Here is a 25,098-nt window from a genome sequence, read left to right on the forward strand (position 1 = left end):
ATAATGTAGCCTAGTTTACAGCAAGCGTCACGTTTTAGTTAGATTGTGCTATTGTGCTGTCTGTCATATACAGTAGGTCTATAGGCCTGTTATTTTTTCTAAGGAAGATATTTTGTTTATCACCAGAACTATAGAAACTGTATTATGTAAAAAAAAAAAAAGGCACAGTATCAGGATCGCATCTGTATCGGTCGATACTCAGAATTTTGGTTTCGGGATCGGATCTGTTCCAAAAAAATGTTATCGGTGCATCCCTAGTATGTAAAAAAAAAATACCATAATATGTTTGTAGCTATTTAAGAAGCATGCCAAGTGAACATTCAGAACAATCTGAAAAACAATGCTAAAGTCAGATATTCTGCATTGAAAATGTCTGTTACGTGCTGGAAAGTTTGTCTTTGTTTTGGTCTTTTTTTACTCACCTAATGCTAGTTTATGCTAATTATATTTCAGCACTGGGGTTGCCTTTGTGGAAAACAGCGTATTTCATTCATACAGTTATAAAGGCTCTCAAAGCATGCGTCCGTGACCGAAACGTGACCTCCACGCAGCAGACTCCAAATGAGACACAGAGTTCCACATGAGGTGGTTATTAATTGGCAAATAATATAAATATTATGAATGTAAACATTGAGCAGGTTACATTGTAATGCAGTGTCCTAACAACATGCTACGTGACGAGATTTGCAGTGATAAGCAATTGGGCTGTGTACACCAGGTGAAACATGACAGAAATTTAATTACAACCATTCAGAAGCACAGAATAGTGCACTTACTGCACACCAACGAAATGGTAAGGCTCCTGTTGGTGTCATCAATCTGGCAACCTGCGCTTGCGTGTGTTTTGAACCAGGAGTGCAATACCTAATTCAAAAACTAGGTGTTACATACTGCACCTTTAAGAAATCATTCATATTTGATGCTTAGGATTTCATATCATCAATTTGGAAAATGGCTGTGCTGTTAATATGTTTGTGGAATGCTAACAATGTGAAACTTGAATAGTAGTCTAGATTTATTGCTTTGAGTTGAAACAGACATATTCCTAATGCCCTATTCAATAAAGATTTGTTTTTATGACACTGAATATTAATATTACTGAATTATATTACTATTATAAGTGAGGTGTTTTTAGATAGGAGAGCCATGCTTTAGACATTTGGCTTTAACATGTCTAAACCGCAAGCACATGAAAACTTGCTGAGCATTATGTGTTTGTTCTTGTTTATGTCCATGAGCTTTTGTTTAAGGCGGGTCTTGTTGTTTTTAGGACTTTTGTGTTTGGTTCTGTCCATAATTCCCAGTCATAGCTTCCTCTGTGAGACAATCTGCCTTTTGTAGACATGTATGCAAAGTTCTGCCTTTGTAAAACCCTTATATTGGCATTGCGTAAAGCTGCTGGACAGTGTGATGCCGTACTCTTTCTGGCTTACTGTACAGATGGTGTATATTTGAGTGATCATGTATAGGCTTTGGAAGGACACTCTTTTCTATACATGGGCAGATGTTGCTGAATTGGCTGATAGACTGACTGCTGACCTTGTGTGACCGTAAACCAGGAGAACGAGGGATTGTTTCTCTTAAGAGTTGATTGACAGCAGGCTCCAGGATCCAGGGAATCCAAACCCTCCTCTTAAACTCCTTTATTCTTTCACCGTCCTCCATAATCTAACACATGGATTCCAGATGCTTGCTAGCTCCAGTCAGCCTTTCATTTGTCTCGCTGACTTGGCGGAGAATTGAGGTTTGGAGCCTCTCAACTCTTTATTCACTCGTCCTTTTCTTTATAATACTCGCTCTCTTTCAACACTTGTAATTGTTGGAATACACTACTTAAAGTACTTTTTTGATTTATTATTGATGATTATTGGTTGTTACTGGCCTTTAAATTAAATGTGCTTTTTTTCTACAGTGAAATTAGACGTGTGTTGTATATACTGTAATATTTCAATAAGCTTTTGCATTAATATATGCTGAATTTCCATTGCTATAGACAACATAATACTTGCTACAGTAATATTACAATATCTGTCTGTCTCACCCTCACTCTCTTTATGTAATTCTTTGGTTTTTAAAGTATACATTATAAACAATACAATTTAATAAATTTTTTTTTTTAGTTGGCAGATTTTTACTTATTTTTATTATCTTTGCTCACTAAAAGACACCCACCGGCCACTTTATTATGCACTGTATTTATAGATACACACATGCATGCATATGTTTGATATGATGTTTATTTATATTTATAAGTAAAATATATGTATATGATGCAAATTATATATACATTTTTAAAAAATCTATGTAACAGTTTGTTGTATAGGCGACGTGGTGGCGCAGTAGGTAGTGCTGTCGCCTAACAGCAAGAAGGTCGCTAGAGTTTGCATGTTCTCCACGTGTTCGCGTGGGTTTCCCCCACAAGTCCAAAGATGTGGTACAGATGAATTAGATAAGCTAAATTGTCCGTAGTGTATGTGTGTGAATGGAAGTTTCCCAGTGATGGGTTGCGGCTGGAAGGGCATCCGCTGCGTAAAAACGTGCTAAATGAGTTGGCGGTTCATTCCGCTGTGGCGACCCCAGATTAATAAAGGGACTAAGCCGAAAAGAAAATGAATGAATTTGTTGTATAGTTTTGTTTTATGTATACTCACAGGCCACTTTATTAAGCACACCGAACTAGTACTGTGTTGGACCCATTTTGCTTTCAGAACTGTTTTAATCCTTTGTGGCATAGATTCAACAAGGTACTGGAAATATTCCTCAGAGATTTTGGTCCATATTGACATGATAGCATCACGCAGTTGCTGCACAGCCATGATGCGAATCTTTCATTCCACCACATCCCAAAGGTGCTCTATTGGATTGAGATATGGTGACTGTGGAGGCCATTTGAGTACAGTGAACTCATTGTCATGTTCTAGAAACCAGCCTGAGATGATTTGTGCTTTATGACATGGTGTGTTATCCTGCTGGAAGTAGCCATCAGAAGATGGGTACACTGTGGTCATAAAAGGATGGACATGGTCAGCAACAATACTCAGGTAGGCTGTGGCGTTGAAACAATACTCAACTGGTACTAATGGGCCCAAAGTGTGCCAAGAAAATATGCCACACACCATTAGACCACCACCACCAGCCTGAACCTTTGATACAAGGCAGGGTGGATCCATGCTTTCATGTTGTTGACACCAAATTCTGACCCTACCATCCGAATGTCGCAGCAGAAATTGAGACTCATCAGACAAGGCAACGTTTTTACTATCTTCTATTGTCTAATTTTGGTGAGCCTGTGACTTGTAGCCTCAGTTTCCTGTTCTTAGCTGACAGGAGTGTCACCTGGTGTGGTCTTCTGCTGCTGTAGCCCAACTGCCTTGTAGATTAGCAACCGAGTTGCTGCCATGTGATTGGCTGATTGGAAATGTGCACTAACGAGCAGTTGGACAGGTGTACCTAATAAAGTGGCCAGTGAGTGTATATGAAAACACAAAACATTATTTTTAGAAAAATATAGACATGATGCAGACCTATTCAATTGATTAGCCAGTCTGGCACTATTGTTTGCAGTAATAGACTGAAATGACCAAATTTGGTCGAAGAAACATTTTGTTTAATGGCCTGAAAGATATTTTTACCAAGTGAACTAGCCACTGGCCTATTTACTTTGTCCTTTAGTTAAGGACAGTCCTCTAACACCATTTTCCCTCTGTGACTTCATGGGTATTGTAAATGCCAGGATAGATGCAATCTCATTATTGGGTTAAGCCGTACTGTTCTAAGCTTCATCTCAGCGCTATGCGGTTTTTCACTTTTCTCTCTGCTATACTGATAAGCAAAGCCCCACGAGTCGCCACAGGCCATGCAGCAGGAAAGAGCTCTCTGTATATTTATGTTAATGGACTTTATATTTGACCATTCATTTTCCCATTCTACTGCATTTCTGTGTAGGCTGTGAGTATATGAAAAAATATTGAAGCCCTCAGGCACTCTGTATTGTTCCTGACTCTCTTAGATGAACGTTCGCTGTCGCGTGAGGGAGGAGAATGAAAGAAAGAAGATAAAAGGTTGTGTGTGTCTTGGCTTGTGAAGATGGAGTTAGTCATGCCAGTGCTGTCCCTCTGAATCCAGAATGCTAGGAGGACGGGGAGGACATGTGCTCTGGCAAAGAAAGAAAAGGACACGGCATTCTCTTTCCATCTTTATCCCATTTAAATATTGGTTCTCCATCCGTCACTCTTCATATCTTCATGTGGATTAGTGAGACTGTTATATTGTTCCAGTCCAATGGCCACAGACCTGCCACGCTTGACTTGGTGTCCCTTCCCAGAAGGCTTTTTAGTTTTCTTGAATGCTTGTAAGTAGATTATTAAATTAATTTGGATGAATAAGGCCTAAAAGTGACCAGATTTGAGTTTTGGTGACTAATAGTATCACTCGAGGCTTATACACTAGTGTTTTTAATGTAAGGTTTTGGTTTTGGGTTTAATGTGTAGCTACATTATCTGTCGGCTGCTATGGGGAAAAAAAAAGACGATTGTGCTGCAGTTTATAAATTGAGGGTTTGGAGGGATGTGGGGGTAGTTGGTAAGCTGTACAGTGTGTTGTTTTTTTTTTGTTTTTTACAGTTCATCATTATAATCATTATTTGCTCCATTATTCTAGGAAGTGATGATTGATTTTGTTGAATGCAACGTATGTAGAGTTTTAATAAGTAAATTGTTGATTGCCTAGAAACTGCTTGCAGTCTTAAAAGAATAGGATAAAAAACTGTATCTTGAGCTGGTTTCATGAGCTGTACCATAAAATCACATTCATCATCGCAGGATATGAAATCCACCCCCCTTGAAAGTATATATATATATATATAGCACCACATCAAAACAGTGGTCATTTAAGATTATTTTCCTGCAAAACAGGTCTATACTTAGTTCTTTTATTAAACATGCAAAATAGCCTTATTTTATTCATCTTGACTTGACTTCATGCAATTTCTTCTCTAAATAAGTGCTGTCACGATACTGCTGTAACTTTAAAAATGTCCATTTCCCGCTAACATTTGAGCGCTTGAACATCTTAGATCAATATAGTTAAAAAGACCAGAGCTTATTATTGTTATTGACATCAATTTTATCGTGATTCGACATAATGTCGTTTATCAGCCCAGGCCTACCATGAAGGTCATCAGTTCACCAAACTCACAGCTGTTTTCTAAGTGTAACCACAGATACAGGGATGCTGGAGCATTTTAAAGCCATGAAGATCAGTTGATTTATCAGTGGATGTTTAAGAACGTGCTCTAATGTTAGCGGGAAATGAATGTTTTTAAAATTTCAATGCGGATTGGTATCGAATTCCAGTATCGTGACAACACTACTCTGGATTGTTACATGTTTTACTGTTCTCTGCTCTGTTGATGACACAATTCTTGAAAATAACTTATTCTTGAAATGACCCCCTAGTCCACGTATACCCATTTTAACAATTTTAGGTTTTAGACAGTGAGTGGGCCTATTTAAAGATTCAAGGAGTACTTTTTTGAGATTTTAACAGCTTTGTTTGTGTTGAGCAACAGTTAAGAAGTTTGAGCTTTTGTCAACTAATTTCATCTTCCGGGTTTAAAATATTTTGTGAGGCGGGATCAAAATCGGTGACGTGGCACGAATATACTAGTGAAGTGATGATGTGTCGGTTTCTCATTATTATTCATAGCGGAATTTTCTTATCCTATGAGAAGACTTCTGCTTCTTAATTCTTCATGAGAGCACATGCTTTCCATCTATGGTGCATTCTGATGACAGACCACAGTTTGTGTGCAGCAAAGCATTTTTGTCGGGAGAGATGTACGAGAATTGAAGAATGGTGGACTTTGTCTTTTATCAGTTGAGTTTGTTACCATTCAGGCACATTGCCTACATCTGTGTTGCTGTGTTCGCCTATGGTTAAAACATCCAGATTACTGGCAGGACTAATGGTTGGGATTAGAGCTGTGCAATTTGGGGAAAATATTTAATTGTGAATTTTTTTTTATTTTATTTATTTTTTTAACATATTGTGATTTGATTTGTGATTTAATTTTTTAAACAAACTTCAGCTCAATAATCTGTATCATAGCTTCTTACTGCTAAAATCCAATGAGTGTTAGTTAAAAAAGAAGCTGAAAAGATATTAACTTAGTCCAACATTTATTCAAATTTGTTTTTAAGTATTCAGAAATTAAACACTCGTTTTTCTCTAGAGCAATACATAAACACAAATAAAATGACCTTACATGTGTGTGAACAAGTTCAACTCAAATTAGGGAGATAGAGTAGTTTATTATACAAAGGAAAAAAATAATTAAAAATACAGAACACTCAGCAAACTAATTTGGCTGAAAAGAGCCTTTCTGTAGCTTATATTGTCTAAAAACTAAATAATAATCATAGATGCTACACAAAATATCACAACTTTCAACGTACAGCTGTGGTACTGCAAAAGGGCTAGAATATGTGCGAATATGTTTATATTAGTGGTGTAACAAATCACAAATGATGAGGTTCAGACAATATTATGTTTTTTTTTTTTTTTTTTTTTGTCATGGATTGGACCATATTTCGGATCAGCTAAAAAGGGAAGGAGACAAATGTAATTTGCCTTGCATTTATTACAAAAACAGCACTGCAAGAAACTTTTGGTTAACAAACAGAACTTAGAAGCTGTAATCTTTTATAATCAGCTGCTTAAAAATAAATTGTAAAATATCCAGTACTCTGAAAAACTCTTCTACTGTTGCTGATAATGTAGAAATCTAACTATGTAATTTGTACAACACATTTATTTTTAGTCTCATTTTCAATAAATAATGGAGTTATTCACACAAAACTTTGTTTCATTGCTAGATGAATTATTTTTGAAGAATTATTCAGTGGCATTTTTTTGGTAGCTGGTTGTGGCCACCTTTTGGTTAAATAATGTAATTGCTGCCAACAACTTTCATTTTTGAGCATATGGCGGTGATTTTAATCTTTACCATAAGCATCAGTGGTTTTAACTAAATTATAAAACGGTTATGCCAGTACTTCTGTGTAATTTGACTGTAAACTAAAGACTGAAAATCTTGATTTTTGCGTTTTTCAAACACAAATTTGGACGCAGCGATTGGAAGGATTAATACATTGCAATGATACAGGCTGAACAAGTAATGACAGAAAACACCTTTAACCTAAGAAACTCACCACATTCCAAATAACCCACCACAACTTTCCGTCATCATTATATTTTACAGGAAGCCTAAATGCTTTCATACATGTAATTTGAATGACGCGAGAGGTGATCTCTCTGCGATCGTTACACATTTAGGATTAATCCACAAAAAATGTATTAATCCGTGGGGTCATGTGTGTTCCGAACCGTGGTTGGGATCTGTATGAATCACAGATCAACCGTGATCTGTTACACTCCTAGTTCATATGGTGTAACAGCCGCAAACAACTCTGAAATTGCTGTTGCTTGCTACTAGACTGAGTGTCACTGGCAATACGTTCAGTTGACGTTTTAGCATGACACTCCTCATAAAGCCACTTGTTGTGCTTTTTTTTTAGGTGCTGCTTTTTGTATTTCCTCGTGATGTGACAACAATTGTGCGAAAGCTGTTACAAATGACCTGTTTTTGTTCGGTGTCTGTGACTAAGATATTCCCATATTACTTGCTGTTTTTCTTTGATATTAATTCGTCTATTAATGCCTCTGAAGCGGCAGACACCATCATCCCACTCATCTGCGCTTTCCCATTTGTTTGTTTGTTTCATTGTAGGCATTCCGCATAGTTCTGTTGCGCAATTCTGATTAGCCAGAATGAAAGTGTGCTCACTCAATTGGCTAGTAAGACTGTCACACACAGGCAGCAGTCACAAATTTGCTCTGGGCGAGAGAAATATAAATATTTCATATCGCAGCCTTTATTTATTTATCGCAGCCGATTTAGCTAATCACAATGTTTCTAATTGCGATTCGATTTTCAATTAATTACACAGCCCTAGTTGGAATAGATAGGGCAAGAGAAGTGCTGTACTGCTATCCACTGTGTTTGCATTCAGACCCGGGGATTCAGGAGGAGAAAAGTCCCCCTCATTTATAGTGTTTCTATAAACATGATTATCTTTATAATGATATAACAAATTGTGGATATTATATGAAATTATTAATAGTATATCGTAGATGTCACAGAATTAAATTACGTACTGTTTTTATTTTTATTTTTTTTGTTTTGTAAACTATAAAATCATGCATCTCCTCACATGTGAGCACTGGTGAGCCAACTGAAAAGCTCATCTTTTTCCCCTGCAGTGGCCACGCTCACTCCTCCCTCAGCTCACAATGCTCCACGCTCATCTCAGAGCAATTTTGAAAAAATTCTAAGGTAGACTTTAACTGAAAGAGGGGGTTTTCATGGCCCTTTAGGGCTTTTTCTGGTCTTTCGAAGTTCTTAAAGTTTACATTGGAACATTAAAGACAACTGAAAGTGATGAGCAGAACAGCAGCTGTGGTTTCTGCTCTGATGGCCACAGATACACAGAATGCTGTGGGTTTGTCTTAGAATCTCAGATTTTTTCACCTTTAGCACTGTTTAGTATCAGTCACTTTTTTGATTCAATATTATGCCACAGATCTAGTCTGTATACAATAAAAGGAGAAATTAGAAAACATAAATTTTTAAATATTCATCTTATTAGCCAAGTCTGAGACAGAATGTGAGTCTTAGTCATCACAGAGAAAAATGCTCTGACCTCATTTACTATAGAGGAAAGATGTCATTTACAGCATTTTTGCCAGCCTTTCACTTATTGCTACTGTCTTGGACTTTCTCTTCCTTCATCAAGTAGAGATGTACACTAACGGTCAAAAGTTTGAGGTCAGGGTTCACGTTTTTTTTTTTAATTTTTATTTTTTAATTTTTTTTTTTTTTTTAAGAAAATTATTCTGTTCATCAAGGCGGCATTTATTAAATGTAATTTAAAAAAAATATTACTTAAAATATTAAATAACTGCTTTATTGTATACATGCACTGTAAAATATGCAGGGTTCCACACAATTCATTCAAGTTGTCCCAACACAAATCGATTAAGTTAACCTAACACATAAAAAAAGAAAGAAAAGTTGTCTCAATGAATTCTCAAGAATTGTTTCAGCTCATTTTAAATAAGTAGGTTAGTTTTAAGTGAAATGATTACTCCAGTCATTATTGCTTTTTATTACTATTATTATTATTATTATTATTATTATTAATAATAATAATAATAATAATAATAATTATTATTATTATTGTTATCATTATTTAATATTATTAATAATTAATATTAGAGTGATTTCTAAAGGATTATGTGACTGAAGACTGGAGTAATGAAGCTGAAAATTCATCATTAAAATCTCTGGAATAAGTTATTAAATTAAACTAAATGGCGCGTCAAAACAAAAAACGAGCATGATGCATTTTTTTAAAAAATGACGATTTTACACCTGGCATTTTGCGCGTTGTGTGCATGATCACACTGGCGGCCCTATAGTCGCGAGGCGTTAAACGTCGACGGAAAACGCGAGCACCGCGTCCCGGTGTGCATGGGCCTTTATCTTCTTTTTTTTTTTTTTGAATGAATGAATGAATGAACATTTTATTGTTGTTTTCATTAAAGCTATATCTTCTTGATTTGAACAAAGATCATTTAAATTAATAGACTTTCTTCAACTAGACAAATATAGTTTGCACCAGGTTATTTAAAATTGCTCTGGAGATAGATAATATTAAGGCAAACTGTTTATTATTCATTGGGTCATGGGATAAAGTTTAGATGTGAACCATTACACTCATTTTCTTTAATTGGATTGGATGAATGGAAGCATTTGTCCTGTGTAGTGCAATAACATTTCACAATTTTATCAGTTGTACTGTATTTTTGATCAAATAAATGCAGCCTTAAGCAGAATAAACTTATTTTTTATATTATATTTTGACCGGTGGTGTATACAACGGTCTCCAATTCTTCCTGAATGCACAGGTCCCTTTACCATAAGGGTTTAAGGGATTGGCTGAAGATGGGATTAGTAAGAGATGACACTACACCACACACCGTCGCCTCATCCTCCCTTTTGTGCCAATCCACCAATGCCTGCGCTATTCCCCAGATTAGGATTATCGTCTGTGAGTGGTGCTTTTAATGAGCTGTAATTGATTTGTAAGCACAGATCCAGTAGACTGTGTCAGGGAGATTAAATGAAGCTTGTTTGAAGCCCCGGGTCTTTTTTTTTTTCCCCCCAAGCAAATGATCCTGGTTGTGAGACAGAATTCCCAGCAGGGGCGATGTGGTTTTTGAGACCGATCTTACAGAGTTCTTGCCGTCCTGCTGAGGGTTTTGCCTCCTTCCCCTTGGACAAGGCTTATGTCTGGGAAGTCAGCCATGTTGGAACCAATTGCAGGCTTTATTCAACTGAACACATTTTAGTGGAACGGAGGGGGGAGTGAGACAAGCTGGTAGTGTTTGCTCTCCAACAGATGTACATAGGGTCTAAAATTAACTTTTTGCCACACCTGCCAATGATGAGTGTGTTGAGGAAATTTACTGGCTTTAAATATTTCTAATTAGCTTAGCTTTAAAACCATTAAATGATTTTGTTCTTTAAAATATACTATCATAACAACTACTAATATTATTGTAGTTATCAATATAATAAATAATTGATAACAGTAATTATCATTGTAAAACAGTGGAAATCATTGAAAAACTGGAAATTCATTTATAAAGTTATAAAGCACAGCATTTGTTTGAAATGTGTTTTTCTAAGCTTTTTGTAACATGCGTTTTACTGTAATTTTCAGTTTAATCTATCTATACTAGATGAAATACTATAATCTATGGCTGCAAAATATTGGAAAAATCTAATTAGGTCTGGGAGATATTGCGAAATAAATTATCACGATATCATGTTTCATATCATTCGAAATCGATAATTATTGAATATTTTTTTAACAATCCATTTAGGAATATTAGGATTTTTTATTTATTTAACCACTTTCTTTTAATTTACCAACATTACTAGATTTAATAGTAAGAAACCATATTTAAACACAATATCTGATCTCTTTACAATAAAATAAACATAACTGTTAAAGAGACTCTTAAACTTGATAGATAAAATATTATATAGTGTGTGCAATGGTGAAGGTAGGTCAACATCTGTAAGGTGTGAATAATTATAATACAGTAAACCTCAAACTCTGTAAATAAAACAAATTATTATGATTAAATCTTAGCTTTCAAGTAAAGGAACTAACCATCATCATTCAAATACATACTACAACATTACAAATTGTCAAGTTGAATGACTACATAACCCCTATGCTAAAAGCTCTTTCAGATGGGGTGCTAGTGGCTGGGATGCACAATAAAAGAAACCAAAAAGCCACTCTGGCGACATCTTTTTTTATTTACGGTCTCCTCACTGCTGTTAAACGGCACTCATTTTTGTGTGTTATTTTGACCTGAAGTGACGAGCACGAGCTGTGGTTTGGTGGTTTTCTGGTGAGTCTAACAGTAATTAGGTACAAAAATGGAATAATCGCAATGCAAAAATGCCTTTCTTCCTTTGCTTTGTCATGTTTCTAGTCCAAATATCTAAAAATTCTTAGATCAAGTAAAAATATTGTTTTGTTTTCACCTTCAGAAGAAATGAATAGTTTTTCCCCTTAAAACAAGCAAAATTATCTGCCAATGTGGTAAGTGAAATAATCTTGTTTTCGCTTTGAATTGTAGATATTTGGACTAGAAACAAGACAAAAACTATAAGTTAGAAAAACTTTTGTTGTTGCATAAATCGTATGAATTCTGTATAAATAATTAAATTAAATAAAATTTTGTTACACCTCAATTCAATTCATCTTTTTTTCTGTAGCGCTTTTACATTGTAGATTGTGTCAAAGCAGCTTCACATAGAAGATTATAGTAAATTGAAACCGTGTCAGTCCAGTTGTCAGTGTTGAAGTTTGGTTCAGTGTGGTTTAATTAACACTGCTGAAAGTCCAAACACTGAAGAGTAAATCCATCGATGCACAGCTCCACAAGTCCAGAACCATGCAAGCCAGTGGCGACAGCGGCAAGTAAAAAACTTCACAAATCGGCGAAAGTGAAGGATTAAAAAACCTCGAGAGAAACCAGGCTCAGTTAGGCATGACCATTTCTCCTATGGCCAAACGTCTTGTGCAGAGGTGCAGTCTAGGCACCGAAAATATCGAAATGTCAGAAATTTCCAATATCGTGCAGCCCTTATTCCTAGTATCTAAACTTTTGAACTAAATGTTTTTATGTTTTCCGTCTATATGGTGGTTGTTGCTAAATCGGACATGGTTGTGGCAGGAAGTTAACGAGAATTTTTATATTATTTAATAAATTTTCCCATTTATTGTAGTTTATTAACGTCTACCCCCACCCCAACCGTCACAGTAATGTAAAAACAGTAGTTGTACTGAGAATTATTTATGATATCTAATAAATTACCCAATAAATTGTATTTTTTAACGCCAACCCTAAACCCAACCTTCACAGTATTGTAAAAGTATTAATTATTGTCATAGTGTCAAAAAAATGCTGCTTTAATGATGCATATCGCACTTCTGGCCGGCCTCATATCCAATCTAGACTTTACCCGCAATGGTATTTCTTAGCCATTTTCTTTGTGTATTAGTTACAGAAACACAACTCAGTTGTGTCACTTGGAGTATCATGTATTCATTAACAATGCGTTTTCATAAAAATGTCGAGACCACTGTTTGATTTTTGTAACCCGATCATCGACGAGTTTGTGTGAATTAGTACAGAGCACCCAGGCAAATAAACAAACTTAACATATTGTAAAGCGTCTGTTCAGGGTCACTCTTCATGTCTCTCTTTTTTGTTTTTCAGACACTTGACTCCTGTCATTGGACCAGCTGGCATTGGACGGGGTGTCGGACCCTCCCCCTGCATGGCAGCAAAATTAGACAATAGCTGGGGGTGTTCAATATCATCCCTCCCCCCTTCTCTTTGTTTCCCCCTCCTACATATCCAAGACGCAGATACATATTGACTATCTTACACCAACACGTTATAAAACAATACCCTGGGATACCTCTGTGGCCCCACACTTTGTAGGGGCCATGAGACTTTTCCAGGACTGCTGCTGCTAAGGACCAACTGGGAACAAAATCCGTTTCCTTCCAGCGACTGGACACATCCTTCCAGTTCCTACGTCTTTGCTAGAGCTAGACGGAAGCTCGGTTGATCATTAAGTCATGAAAACACCAGAGGACCATTGGGAGTTTCCATTCCGAGTTGAATATTAACAGGCTGAAAGACTGCAAAGCTAAATCAACCTGCAGCAAATATCTCAACATATCTTTTAGAATAAACGATACCTCTCCTTAGCAGATTCATCCACATCTGAAGTGCCTTGTGCTTCATCAAACTTGTTTACATCTATTCCACATATCTAAGCCGTTTGCCAATCCTTGAAATTAGACTTATTGTTTACATCTCTACGCCTTACAGCTTTCCAAACCATATCTGTTTCATTGGTGTCTTCTGTTTGGGTGCATAAGAGTCGCCGTCTCGTATATCAGAGATACAAGGAATGAGATCACCAATAGAGTTCAGTTCCTCAAACTCATCCAAACTTAAATCGCTCTTCATTTGACTCTCAGTGGTGCACTACTAGCTTGAGTGTCACCATGTACACGCTGCAGACCAAATGGCGTTACTTGATCATGTTTTTGGGCGTCCAGTTAGTGGTCATGGCTCTTCTGTCTAGAGAAGGCTACCAGAAAAGAGTGTCGTATTTTTTCCGGATTTTCCGTAAGCCGGATTCCTCGGCAGGAAGCATGGTTGGTGGACGCAACCATACAGATGTCTATGCCAACCTTTCCCGGTTAGGTCCTCCTCTAAATAGAGATGACATGCCCTACTGCCCCAAGCAATCTCCACACCTAGGTGAGTTTGATAGGAAGAGTGCTATCAAATATCTGATCTCTCTCTCTCACTCTCTCTTTTTTCTTTCTCTTTATTGTCTAAATCTGAATGCATCAATATCAGTTTGCTACTACTTGGGTAACAAAAGGTGTCTGGGAACTTCTTACAGAGATGACCTGGAGACATATATTCTAGTGTTTCCTCTGATTTTTTTTCCAGCTGTGGCGGCAGGCCTTTTACACATCTACCAACTGCTTATGGCATTATTTCAATGACAAATGTTGTAAGCGCAGATCGTGATCGCATTCATGCGATTATGGGCATGAAAACCTCTTTGCTTGCGCGCCGATTTCCTTTGTTCATGCACAAAACTTCTTGCACGCCCTCAGATATACGCTGCTCAAGCGCAAATTTTCTTGTGTGCTCTGAAATAAACGCTGCTGAAGTCTGATTTGGTGTGTTTATGTAACGAGGGTGTCTCAAACATTTATTAGATTTGCTAGGAATATTTATGAATGTCTCCAATAGACCTACAGAGTGTCATTAATGCGTCCTGAAGTAAAGTGAAACGGTTATAAACTCCAGCAAGATAAAGTCATTGTATGCAAAACCATAGACCTTTATCTATAAAATATAATTATGGAAACTGTTAATCTTAACAGAAAGCTACGTTGTGTTTGCTAGCCTCACGCATCACGCACCTGTCAGTCAGCACGTCACCTTAAAGGGTTAAACAAATAACGCACAGCAGTACTACGGTTACAGAAAAGTTTGCGCTGTTATATTTCACTTACCTTTTAATACGTTTTGGTGCGATTTATAACCCGCTACAAAAAAAATAAAACGACTGAATGTTTTGAATGGGAAGCTGTAATGTAGCCGTGGCAGGATTTATTTTGGTCTGGAAGAGTAAATGTAGTGGAAACCATGATATATTCCCTATTTAAGCAATTTATAACAACTGAAGTAAAAAAAACGAATCGTTACTTTTTTTTTTATTAGGGATACACGAAAATTATCATCAGCCAAAAATGGACGAAACTTTTAAAAAAAGTTTCCGATAAATGAGGCTATGCTGTGCCTCATGCTGGTTTTACTATACATCCCACTGTAGTCACTAGCTATGTTTCCATACAAAAATGCTAATTAAATGTATGCGCTGTCCGCCACATTCTGTCTTTATTTTATGCACTGTGTTTGTGATAAAGTTATCTGTAGCTCAAATGACAGCATTCTGTATTTATCTTTTCGCTTGTACGGTGGCTCTGAACTGTCACAGAGCTTTTTCTGATGCGAAAAGTGGAAAAAAAATATAACCTGGTTCGTTTCAGTGGCATTTTTTAAAATGCGCATACTGGAATTTGTTCGGTAAAAGTGTTTCTGTTGTAGTTTATGCGCATCTTTTCTTATCGAATAAAAGTTTATCCTACTCAGTTATGCATTTTTTTTTTCGCATTTTCTAAATCAATGCACATCTTGTCGTTTTCGTCAATAATTTATGCGCATATCCAAAATGCACATAAAAATAGGTGGATGGAAACAAAGCTAAGGCAAGGTCTGAACCAAACATGCTCACCAGAAAAGCAAAGATTGCTCAAATAACTCACAGATTGGACATTTCTATGTTGTGTTTTTTTTTTTTTTTTTGGCGTTTTCAAAAGCACTACTGTGCTGTCATCGTAATGCTGCTAAAATAACGACTAAAATATTTTTTTTGTGATTTAAGTTATTGAGTTAAATTGAGAATCTTATAAAGTTACTTTATATTATTTAATAAAACTAAATAATTATTACAAAATATTTTCAACCAAGTGCCTCTCTAATTTACATCATCGCTGTGTTTGTGGAGCTTCGCTTTAGGTGCACGTGACATGATTTCGGCTGGCAGAGCGCATTTTTTAAGACTCGAGCGAACAGTTCGCATGGCGCCGCATTTGAGTTGAATATGAATCACTTTTAATTTTGTCTGAAACGGGTACGACTGTACAGACATCTTTATGATCCGTCCATGCGTGATCATAGGGATAACCTGATGGACTATAATTATTGGCTAGAAACTGTAATGGGAAGAAAGTTTTTGTTAAGTTTAGAAAAGCTTGAGGGATAAGTTTGTTAACCAAATAGACAGCCTATGGGAAAAGTGGAGACCCCGGTGGTTTAAATATTACAGAATATGTTTTACACTAATGTATATATTACAACCCATGTTTTGTTGTCATTAATATTTTAAATTAGAACTGTCCGAGATATGAACGAAAGCGAGTGATGCAGCAAAGTTTAAATAAAAAAAATCTGGAATGGTTATAAAATCATAATTATTAAAATAAATAATAAAAAAAATCAAAATAATTACGATATTAGTGAAATGAGGTAGTTCCGGAAACTTTCTACTTCTATGTTTAGCCGTCTGACTTTACAGTGAGTTTTTATTGACTGCCCCCTGTCGTTTTAAAGAATATTACAACTGCGAAGTATTAAAGCCTCATCTGTTTCATGAGATGTGCATGCAGTCGGTGGATGTGCGCGACGCAATGCTAGGCGAAAGTATAAATCAGCCTTAAGATATGAGTGATGATTTAAAAAGAGAAACAAGTCACCATGCATGATCTGACTTCCCAAATTGCAAGAGTCATTCACTCAAAAATTCTGCTTTATTCTTATTTTTAGTTGGACCAATTCATGTCACTTTCCCCTCCGGGCTCACACTTGGCGACGTGGAGAGGAAGAATCCCCTTGTTGTCCGTGGAGGCCGCTATAGGCCGCCCAACTGTGAGGCTCGCCACCGCACCGCAATAATCATTCCTCACAGAAGCCGGGAGCACCATCTCAAGTTCCTCCTCTACTATCTGCACCCCTTCCTACAGCGCCAGCAGCTCAACTACGGCATCTATGTCATTCACCAGGTGCGTCTGCAGCCTCTTGTTGTTTAGTAATGCAGAAAGTATTTAGAAAATGTATGGTCAGTAGGTTGTTGTGTCTCTCTCGGGATTACATCGTCTATCAATGAAATGACAGCAAGGCACAATCCCAATTCTACCCCTTAGCCCTTCCCCTTACCTGTTGTCCCAATTCTCTTTAGCTTGAAGGCATAGGGCTAAGAGGAAGGGCTAGGTAGCTCTTGAAAATTTACCAGGACCATACTAGAAACCTAGAGGTATAAAAAAAATTCCCTGAATACACTAGCTACTTCACCAACATGGCTGCACATGCGAGTCAGGAGATGCACAAATTAAAGTATTTTTTGGCATTATTAAGAATTTTTACAGCAAACAAGCATACATTTTATTACTTTTCATAACGATGTTTGTTTTACGATCATGTTTAAAAAAAAAAAAACAACATTTCGCTATCTATAATTTTTAATAACACCTGTATAGTAGTCCCACAACATACTTTCATATCTGTCACTCGAATACCATGTCAGAATAGTCTAGTGCAGTGTTTCTCAACCACATTCCTGAAGGACCATCAACTCTGCACATTTTCCATGTCTCCTTAACCAAACACACCTGTTTCAGATCATCAGCTCATTAGCAGAGACTGAAAGACCTGTATTGGGTGTGACAGACAAACAAGACATCCAAAACATGCAGTGTTGGTGGTCCTCCAGGAATGCAGTTGAGAAACACTGGTCTAGTGGCTGAGGATTACCTTTTTACAGTGTCTGGTATAACATTAATGTTGTTTTATTGTGTTTAAAAGACGCAAGTGACGTAACACGATTTTTCTGCTCGGAGTTGACATTTCCAACTGCGACTCCAACTCCAACTTAATTCCAACTCCAACTTAAAACAAAGCGTGCAATGGCAAAAAAAACGAGGCGCAGCAGGCGGTTAACTCGAAGTGCACAGGGCACATAAGCAGCACGCAAAATGCCATTAGCAGGGCTTAAAGTATTCCGGCACCGTGCAAAATCTTCGGTGTGTGGCTGTGAGAGAAAATCTTTTTTTAGAGCCTGCGCATGTGGTTTAATTAGGGATGCTCAAAATAATCGATTAACTGTTAACCAAAAGGGTGCGTTTGAAACCGATTTATGGTATCAGTTAAATGATTAAAAATATTATTTTTAAAGTTTGACTGCATAAGGGGCCGATAACAGCGAATGCACTTTTTGCGTTGAGAGGCATATCTCTTTACTAACAGCCGCGAGTGTTTTACACGCTGCTTGTGCGCCCTGGGCGCCTCATGTTTTGCCGTTGCCCGCTGTGTGCTTGAGCAGAAAAACGTGTTACGTCAGTCGCGTCTTTTTCATTGTTCAATCAAACGAAAACTGAGGCGGAGTTTCTGTTGAGGTGACAGCAGGGTTTGTGTTGTCAAGACGACTACGGCGAACTTTTGAGGATGGAGGAGAGACTTGTGGTCACTGTTTCAAGTTATCCAGAGCTGTATGACTTTATAGATCTTGAATATGACAATTTTATAAAAAATTACAATTATAACATCGACAGCAACACGACTTGCGCACAATACGGGTCAGTACGTTTCCTAGTGACATACAAAAGACTTTGTTGACAAACCAGCGCTGATGCTGATTTCCTCTGTGCTGCATGGAGCCACGTCATAAACTTAATAAATAGGCTATTGATGATTTATTGTACAACCAATAAACCAACCTTTTTTCCACTTGGAAAATTACAGTTATTAATAGTTCTTATATAAGTTTTTAAAATAGCCTATGTAATCTACAAATCAAACAAATCCCAAAATTTTCTAGATGTTTGTATAATGATAACTTTGCACCAAAGTGAGGCTTTCATTTCACAGCCTGTAAAACATGTATGCAAATTAATGCAATATCCTATCTAAACAACAACATTTTTTTGTGAAATAATACTAACAGCGGAGCATTAATTAATTGCAGTTTTGCTGTGGAGCGATCAATTTGAGGTAGCCTGATATTTTTATTTGACGGTAGAAAAAAACATGATTTGGACAAACAGCAGACCCTCAGCTTCATCCGCTCCATCTTCTGGTCCAACTGTCTTAAAAAGAAAGAGTTTGCAGGACTTTGCTTACATCCAAGAAAAAATAAGTGATAATGGCCTTGATTTCACTTCTGATCTTCAGTTTAGCAGTTCAGTTCTTTAGCACTTTATGCACTTGTTATTGTTTAGAAGAAAACACTTTATTTGACTTGGTACTTTTAAATAAATGGTGCAAAGCATAATCATTTGAAGAGAGTCAATCTGAGTCTCAATTTACCATTTTTTAAGAACTTTAAGCTCTTGCTTTATTTTTGTTATTATCGTCAATATTTGAAGTAAGTCCTTCTGTGCAGTTTCTATTCTGTGCAGTCCCCACCCCAAACAAAAGTTCAGGCTCAGGATTATTTTTACTTTAATCGCTGCATTAGTAAATAATTCAAAAAAGACACTTTAACGTAAATCGGTTTGATCGGCTTCATTTGAGCTTATTGCCACATTATATCATTATGACAACATATATCCTTGCCCTCTGTGATTTCCTAAAGACAAATACCAAAAAAAATGCAATTGGAATAACTACAGCAGTTGCCATCTTCAATCTTATATGAAGTAAGAGCTTGTGATGACATATGATTACATGTGCTGGCGTTGTAGTGGTGTCCCATTTCTTAGGGGTAAATTTGTAGTTTCAAGGTCCAAGGGGAAAGGGTAGGGCTACAAAAATAGAATTGGGATTACAATGTTGCATTTGCAACTCTCATTTAATAAAATTGTCAAAATGTGGGTGACTTTTTGTTACAGTAGATAATTAAAGAAGATTTTTAGATAACATGGTGGTTATTGGTGATTCATGTAATGTAACGTAAGTCACTTGTAAAAAAATAAGTTGGTGCAATTTAATATGTTGCTTCTGACAATATATTGAAGTTTGTTTTAAGAAACTGAATGTAATTTACAATATTATTACTTTTAATTCAACGCCTTAATGACTTGCCAACCAGACATAACACTGTTTTAAACTTCATTGTTTTGAACTCGGGGGCAAAATTGAAGTTTGTGTCATTGTCAGGTAGATGTACTGTATGTAATAGTGTATACATGACATCATTTTGTGATTATGTAAACAAACCGACGAGTCAGTTCTGTGAACTGTGTGAAAGAGCCAGTTCATGGAAAAGGATCAGATTTGCCTGAGGATTTGGATTACAGGTAATTATAAGGTTGTATATATTGTTCAGTTTTTGGCACAGGTTAATTTTTCACTTCATAAGACCTCAATTTATTGTTAGGAGCAACAGATACTAATGTAGTTTTGCCTTTTTTTTTTGTTCTCAGAGTGAGTAAGCATTAGGGTTGAGTATTGTTTGGCGTTATTTCGATACTGGTGCTAAATCGATACTTTTTAAACGGTACCGGTGCCTGAACCGATACTTTTAAGCCACAAAATTATGGTGGATGACTCTAGAAAAATATTTTATTTGACATAATCTTTAAAAAAAAAAATTTTTTAATAGAACAATACAATTTAAGTTTAAAGTAAACATCAATTTATATTTTATATATTAGAATTGCATTAATATATTTCCTTTGATCATTTGTTGGTTAGCATGAATTTAAGATTTGCATTATGAAATTACATTAGCTTACTACTAACCTGTGGAAAGGCTGTCATCAAAATACTGAACTCATTTTTTCTAGGGTTGAGGCTTGTGACTGTTTACATGGTTATCAGGGATCTAATAATTTGCCTTAATCTGAATAAGACAACAATATGATCAAGGTGTTTACATGAGTTGCTTTTTGAATGTTTCTTTCATGATCACACTTTAACATATATCACAAAATACTTTTAAAAAATATTCTAAGTATTTTTTTTATCTTCATAAACAAGATAATTAAATAAGTTAAACTCAAAATAATCTTCCGTGTTCATTTATTTGACAAGTAACTTTGTACTAGTGTAGGATAACACATTTCTAACATTCAAGTACATTAAGGCACATTGTTGCACCTGTAAACTTTAACAGATAGGCCTACAGTTGAAGTCAATTTATTTTGCCCTCCCATTCATTAAAAATAATGTTTCTGAACATTTTCACAGTGTTTCCTAAAAAAATTATTCTGGAGTCATAAGTCGTATTTCTTATTGTTTATTTCTTGAATAAAAGCAGTTTTAAAAAATTAAATTAAGGTCAGTATTGTTAGCCTCCTTAGGAAATATTTACTGTATATTTTTGATATACACAACAAATCAGTTACAAAATAATTGGACTAATTTCAACTTTCATAGTTAACTGATTAAGTCTTTAACTTACACTTTAATCTGAATAAAAGACTAAAATACTTGAAGGGACTTTGTCTGAATACAACTGTCTTGCAAAATATCTAGTAAAATGTTATGCACTGACTGTCACCATAGGAAAGATAAAAAGTAGATATTAGAAATTAGTTAGTTAAACTATTATGTTTAAAAATGTGTTTTAAATCATGTGTTAAAGACGGAAATAAAAAATGAATGAAGACAAAATTAAAGGAGTTGAATGACTTTTACATGAGCGTGACTGATCAAATGTAGTCTTCAATGTGCTACATCTGTTCTTACTTGCTGACTGTTTGTAAATTCAATACTGCATTTCCCAATGTAAAACTATGTACACTAGATTTTTGATTAATAATGGTCTCTGCATAGCCGAGCACTTCCTATATTAAAAGTGTTAAAATCCCTATTGCCTGTCAATTTGGGTGTCAACCTCTGACAAATGCGGGGAACTAGGCTAATGCGCGCAGCACCATCACTGACAGAGACAGCAAGTGCGCGCGTTGCTGTGTCAGAATCCTTGCTTGTAAAATATGCTTTAGAACGCTTAGTTTAAGCAAATTTGATGAACGCTATCATGCGTGTTGATCTGATGAGAGTCGCTCTCGATCACCGAATACGCTGTATTGCGTGCGTCCGTTCCCAAAGCAACGAGAACAAACACCTGACATCACCTGTCTGTATTCCTCAAAGTTGTTTGGAATTAAATATTTAGAGATGGTGTGACAACGCGGACCTATCTGTGCCTTTAATGCACCCCTTGATGCTTCTTACATCTTCTTACATCCTTGTCGCAGCACCAGTGGCACCGAAATTAGGCACTGAAATTCATATGCTGATTTGATCCGGTACACACCGGTTACAAATGTTATAATGGCACCGGGTTTCGGTACCCAACCCTAGTAAGCATTGACTTGCCTTTTAATCATCAATGAACACCGTTTTATCTTAACATGTGTTGGAAAAATGAGAACACAAACTGGGAGACTCGACAAGCAGAATTCTTTGAGATGTGTTTGTTGTTCCGCAGTCAAAAAGCATCTTCAAGAAGTCTGTGAGTCTGCAAGAGCCTACAAGAGTAGTTTTAAAATGAGTCCAACACAAGTCTGAAACAAGTCTATAATGAGTCTGATCTGAGACCGAGCGATCCTGTCTATATTATGTTTTTAGCAGGGGCAGTGTATAGAAAACGAGCATGACTAGTTTTAGTTGAAAATCTTGTTTTAGGGTCTTGAATAGATCCTGAGTTTTCACCTGCCCTGACCAGCTTGAAAGTATCACCCAAAGACAAAGGCACAGTCGTTGGGGCCCTGCCTTTAGTGTTTGCATCACTTTGTCTCAACCAGCACTCAGGAATCAAGAGGTTTTAATATCTCTTACACCCTAGCTAGAGTTATGAATGAAATGAGATAATTAAAAATGAAAGAATATAATTTTTCTGTATGTGTGGGTAAATAAATAAATAAATATATGTATGCATGTGTCTGTATGTATGTGTGTTTATGTATGTGCGTGTGCGCGTGCGCATGCGTGTGTATGTATGTATGTATGTATGTGTGTATATATATATATATATATATATATATATATATATATATATATATATATATATATATATATATATATATATATATATATATATATATATATATATATATATATATATAATTATATAGGAGCATTAGCAGACAAATTCATATCAAAGAAAAACTGCATGGGAAAATTTTGGTTTAAATAGTGTTCAGTTGCACGTCTTGCTCCACCTTTTGGTACCCTTTTGTAGTGCTAGGTATGGTTTTTGGTATCTTTTGACACTGAAAACGGCCATAAAAGCATACTGAATAGTACCGTACCACTAAGTGGAAACGGGCCATAAGGTGCTAATTGCAAAAAAAGATATTTGCACTCTTTAAAAAAAAAATAATAATAATCATCTTTGTGATTTAATTCACTCGCATCAACAAAACCCCATTAATCTGACTTTAATCCTAATTTAAACCATGCATTGTTTATTTTATATTTGGTTGTCAAAACAGTTTTTTTAATTCTCATTTGGCACATGCGGAGTGTTAATTTTAGACCCCCAGATTCACATGTTGTACACGGATGCATTTGTTGCTTGGTTACCTGTGGAATATGCAGCTGTATTATCAACTCAGCTGTGCTTCTTGCTGTTTCCGGTGCGAGCCTGTTGTAATCACTTTATCCTGTTATAGCATTCAATCTCAAAGCAAACCTGCACAACTCACTCTAACAGGTCAATCACTGGTCATCTTCTGCTCTGTTCTCTGGATGATCTCTCATTTTTCCAATGCAAATGATCCTAATATAACAGTGTGCTAGATTCAGACAGGCTTTGTTATTATTGTTTCCTAGGTTAATACAGTTTTAGGTAGGATTATAGATGTACGGCATTACATTTTTTTGAGTTTTGAATTGTTTTTGCTGGTGACCTGAGAGGCTCAATGAGATTGAAATCCTATTTGTGCCAGATGAGTTTACAGTATATGGGCTTTTATTTGATCACAGGGTATGTTGAGGAGTTATTATTCTTACAATATGCGTTATGTAAAAGCAAAGGTTAAAGATGCAAAGAAATGGTTTAAAGCATCAAAAGATTAATAAACTTTTTTTCACCTAATTATTATGGGACATAAATTTATCCATATTTGGACTTTTTCTCCCAAAAAGTTATTTGAAACTTTTAAATTGGACAATACTAGCCTTTAATATGCTTTTTATTTTAATAAACGTTTTTTTTTTGTCAATTTTAGACACCAAAATCCTGCACCTGACCTAATATGTTTGTTTGTTTGTTTGCTTTTTTATGACTTAAGTGTTTATTTAACCTAATTTAACCTAATCATGTTATTTATATTAAGTTAATGTTATAGGCTTTATGTCTGTTTCGTTTTAAATTTAGTTAATGGTGCAGTATTGACACTCTGTGGTTAGACTAGGGATTGCACTCCTGGTTCAAAACACACGCAAGTGCAGGTTGCCAGCTTGACGACATCAACAGGAGTGTGCCTGACCTTCGAGCCTAAAGGCTGATTTAAGGCTGATTTGAACAGTTTTCTAACTAAAAGCAACAGCACGCAACAGAAGGAATATTTTCCATATTAAAATGAGTTGAAAACCTGATATTTCTGTTTTAAAAATGGCTTCTATTTCTCACAGGTGAAACAACAGGTCAAACTGATCACCTTAGGTACACCTCATGTGCTGTATTCAGTGCTAAATGCTAATAATGTGATTTGAATGCCATTTTACATGACATTTAGTGCCATACTACTGAAAGCAGCAGCAGATAGTTCACCTCACATCTTGAAAACAAACTAAACCGTTAGAAATTAAACTTTAGAACTATGACCCAGTGCAAGCCAACACATATCAGTGATGTACATTTATTAATGTTAAAGATGTTTATATGTATAATTAGGTGCACTATTCTGTGCTTCAGAATGGCTGTATTTAAATTTCTATCATGTTTTGTCTGGTACAAACAACCAAATTGCTTATCACTCATCTCATAGCATGTTGTTAGAGCACAAGGTTACAATGTAACCTGCTCACCTAATGTTTACATTCATAATTATATTATTTGCTAATTAATAACCACCTCATGTGGAACTCTGAAATCTGTGTCTCATTTTGGAGTCTGCTACTGTCCACCGGAGGTCACGTTTCGGTCACGGACGCATGCTTTGAGAGCCTTCATAACTATGAATGAAATGCGCTGTTTTCCACCAAGGCAACCCCAGTGCTGAAATATTATTTGCTAAACTGTCCGTGGACGGGTTAAAGGGACCAAAACAAAGACAGACGTTCCAGCATGTAATGCACATATTTAAAGCAGAATATCTGACTTTAGCATTGTTTTTCAGA

At 36.1% G+C, this 25,098-nt stretch overlaps 1 protein-coding gene across 1 annotated transcript in view; it reads left to right on the forward strand.

Annotated features, from left to right (window-relative positions):
- si:dkey-199f5.8 (beta-1,4-galactosyltransferase 3) overlaps positions 1-25,098 on the forward strand; it is a 55,400-nt gene that overhangs the window by 15,043 nt on the left and 15,259 nt on the right. Inside the window, exons 2-3 of the mRNA XM_056474847.1 lie at positions 12,928-13,989; positions 16,636-16,871. Coding sequence (XP_056330822.1) covers positions 13,731-13,989; positions 16,636-16,871 — 495 coding nt within the window. The 5' untranslated portion in view covers positions 12,928-13,730. The remainder of the gene's footprint in view (positions 1-12,927; positions 13,990-16,635; positions 16,872-25,098) is intronic.

The sequence above is a fragment of the Danio aesculapii genome, chromosome 16 (genome assembly GCF_903798145.1).
Source record: "Danio aesculapii chromosome 16, fDanAes4.1, whole genome shotgun sequence".
NCBI lineage: Eukaryota > Metazoa > Chordata > Actinopteri > Cypriniformes > Danionidae > Danio > Danio aesculapii.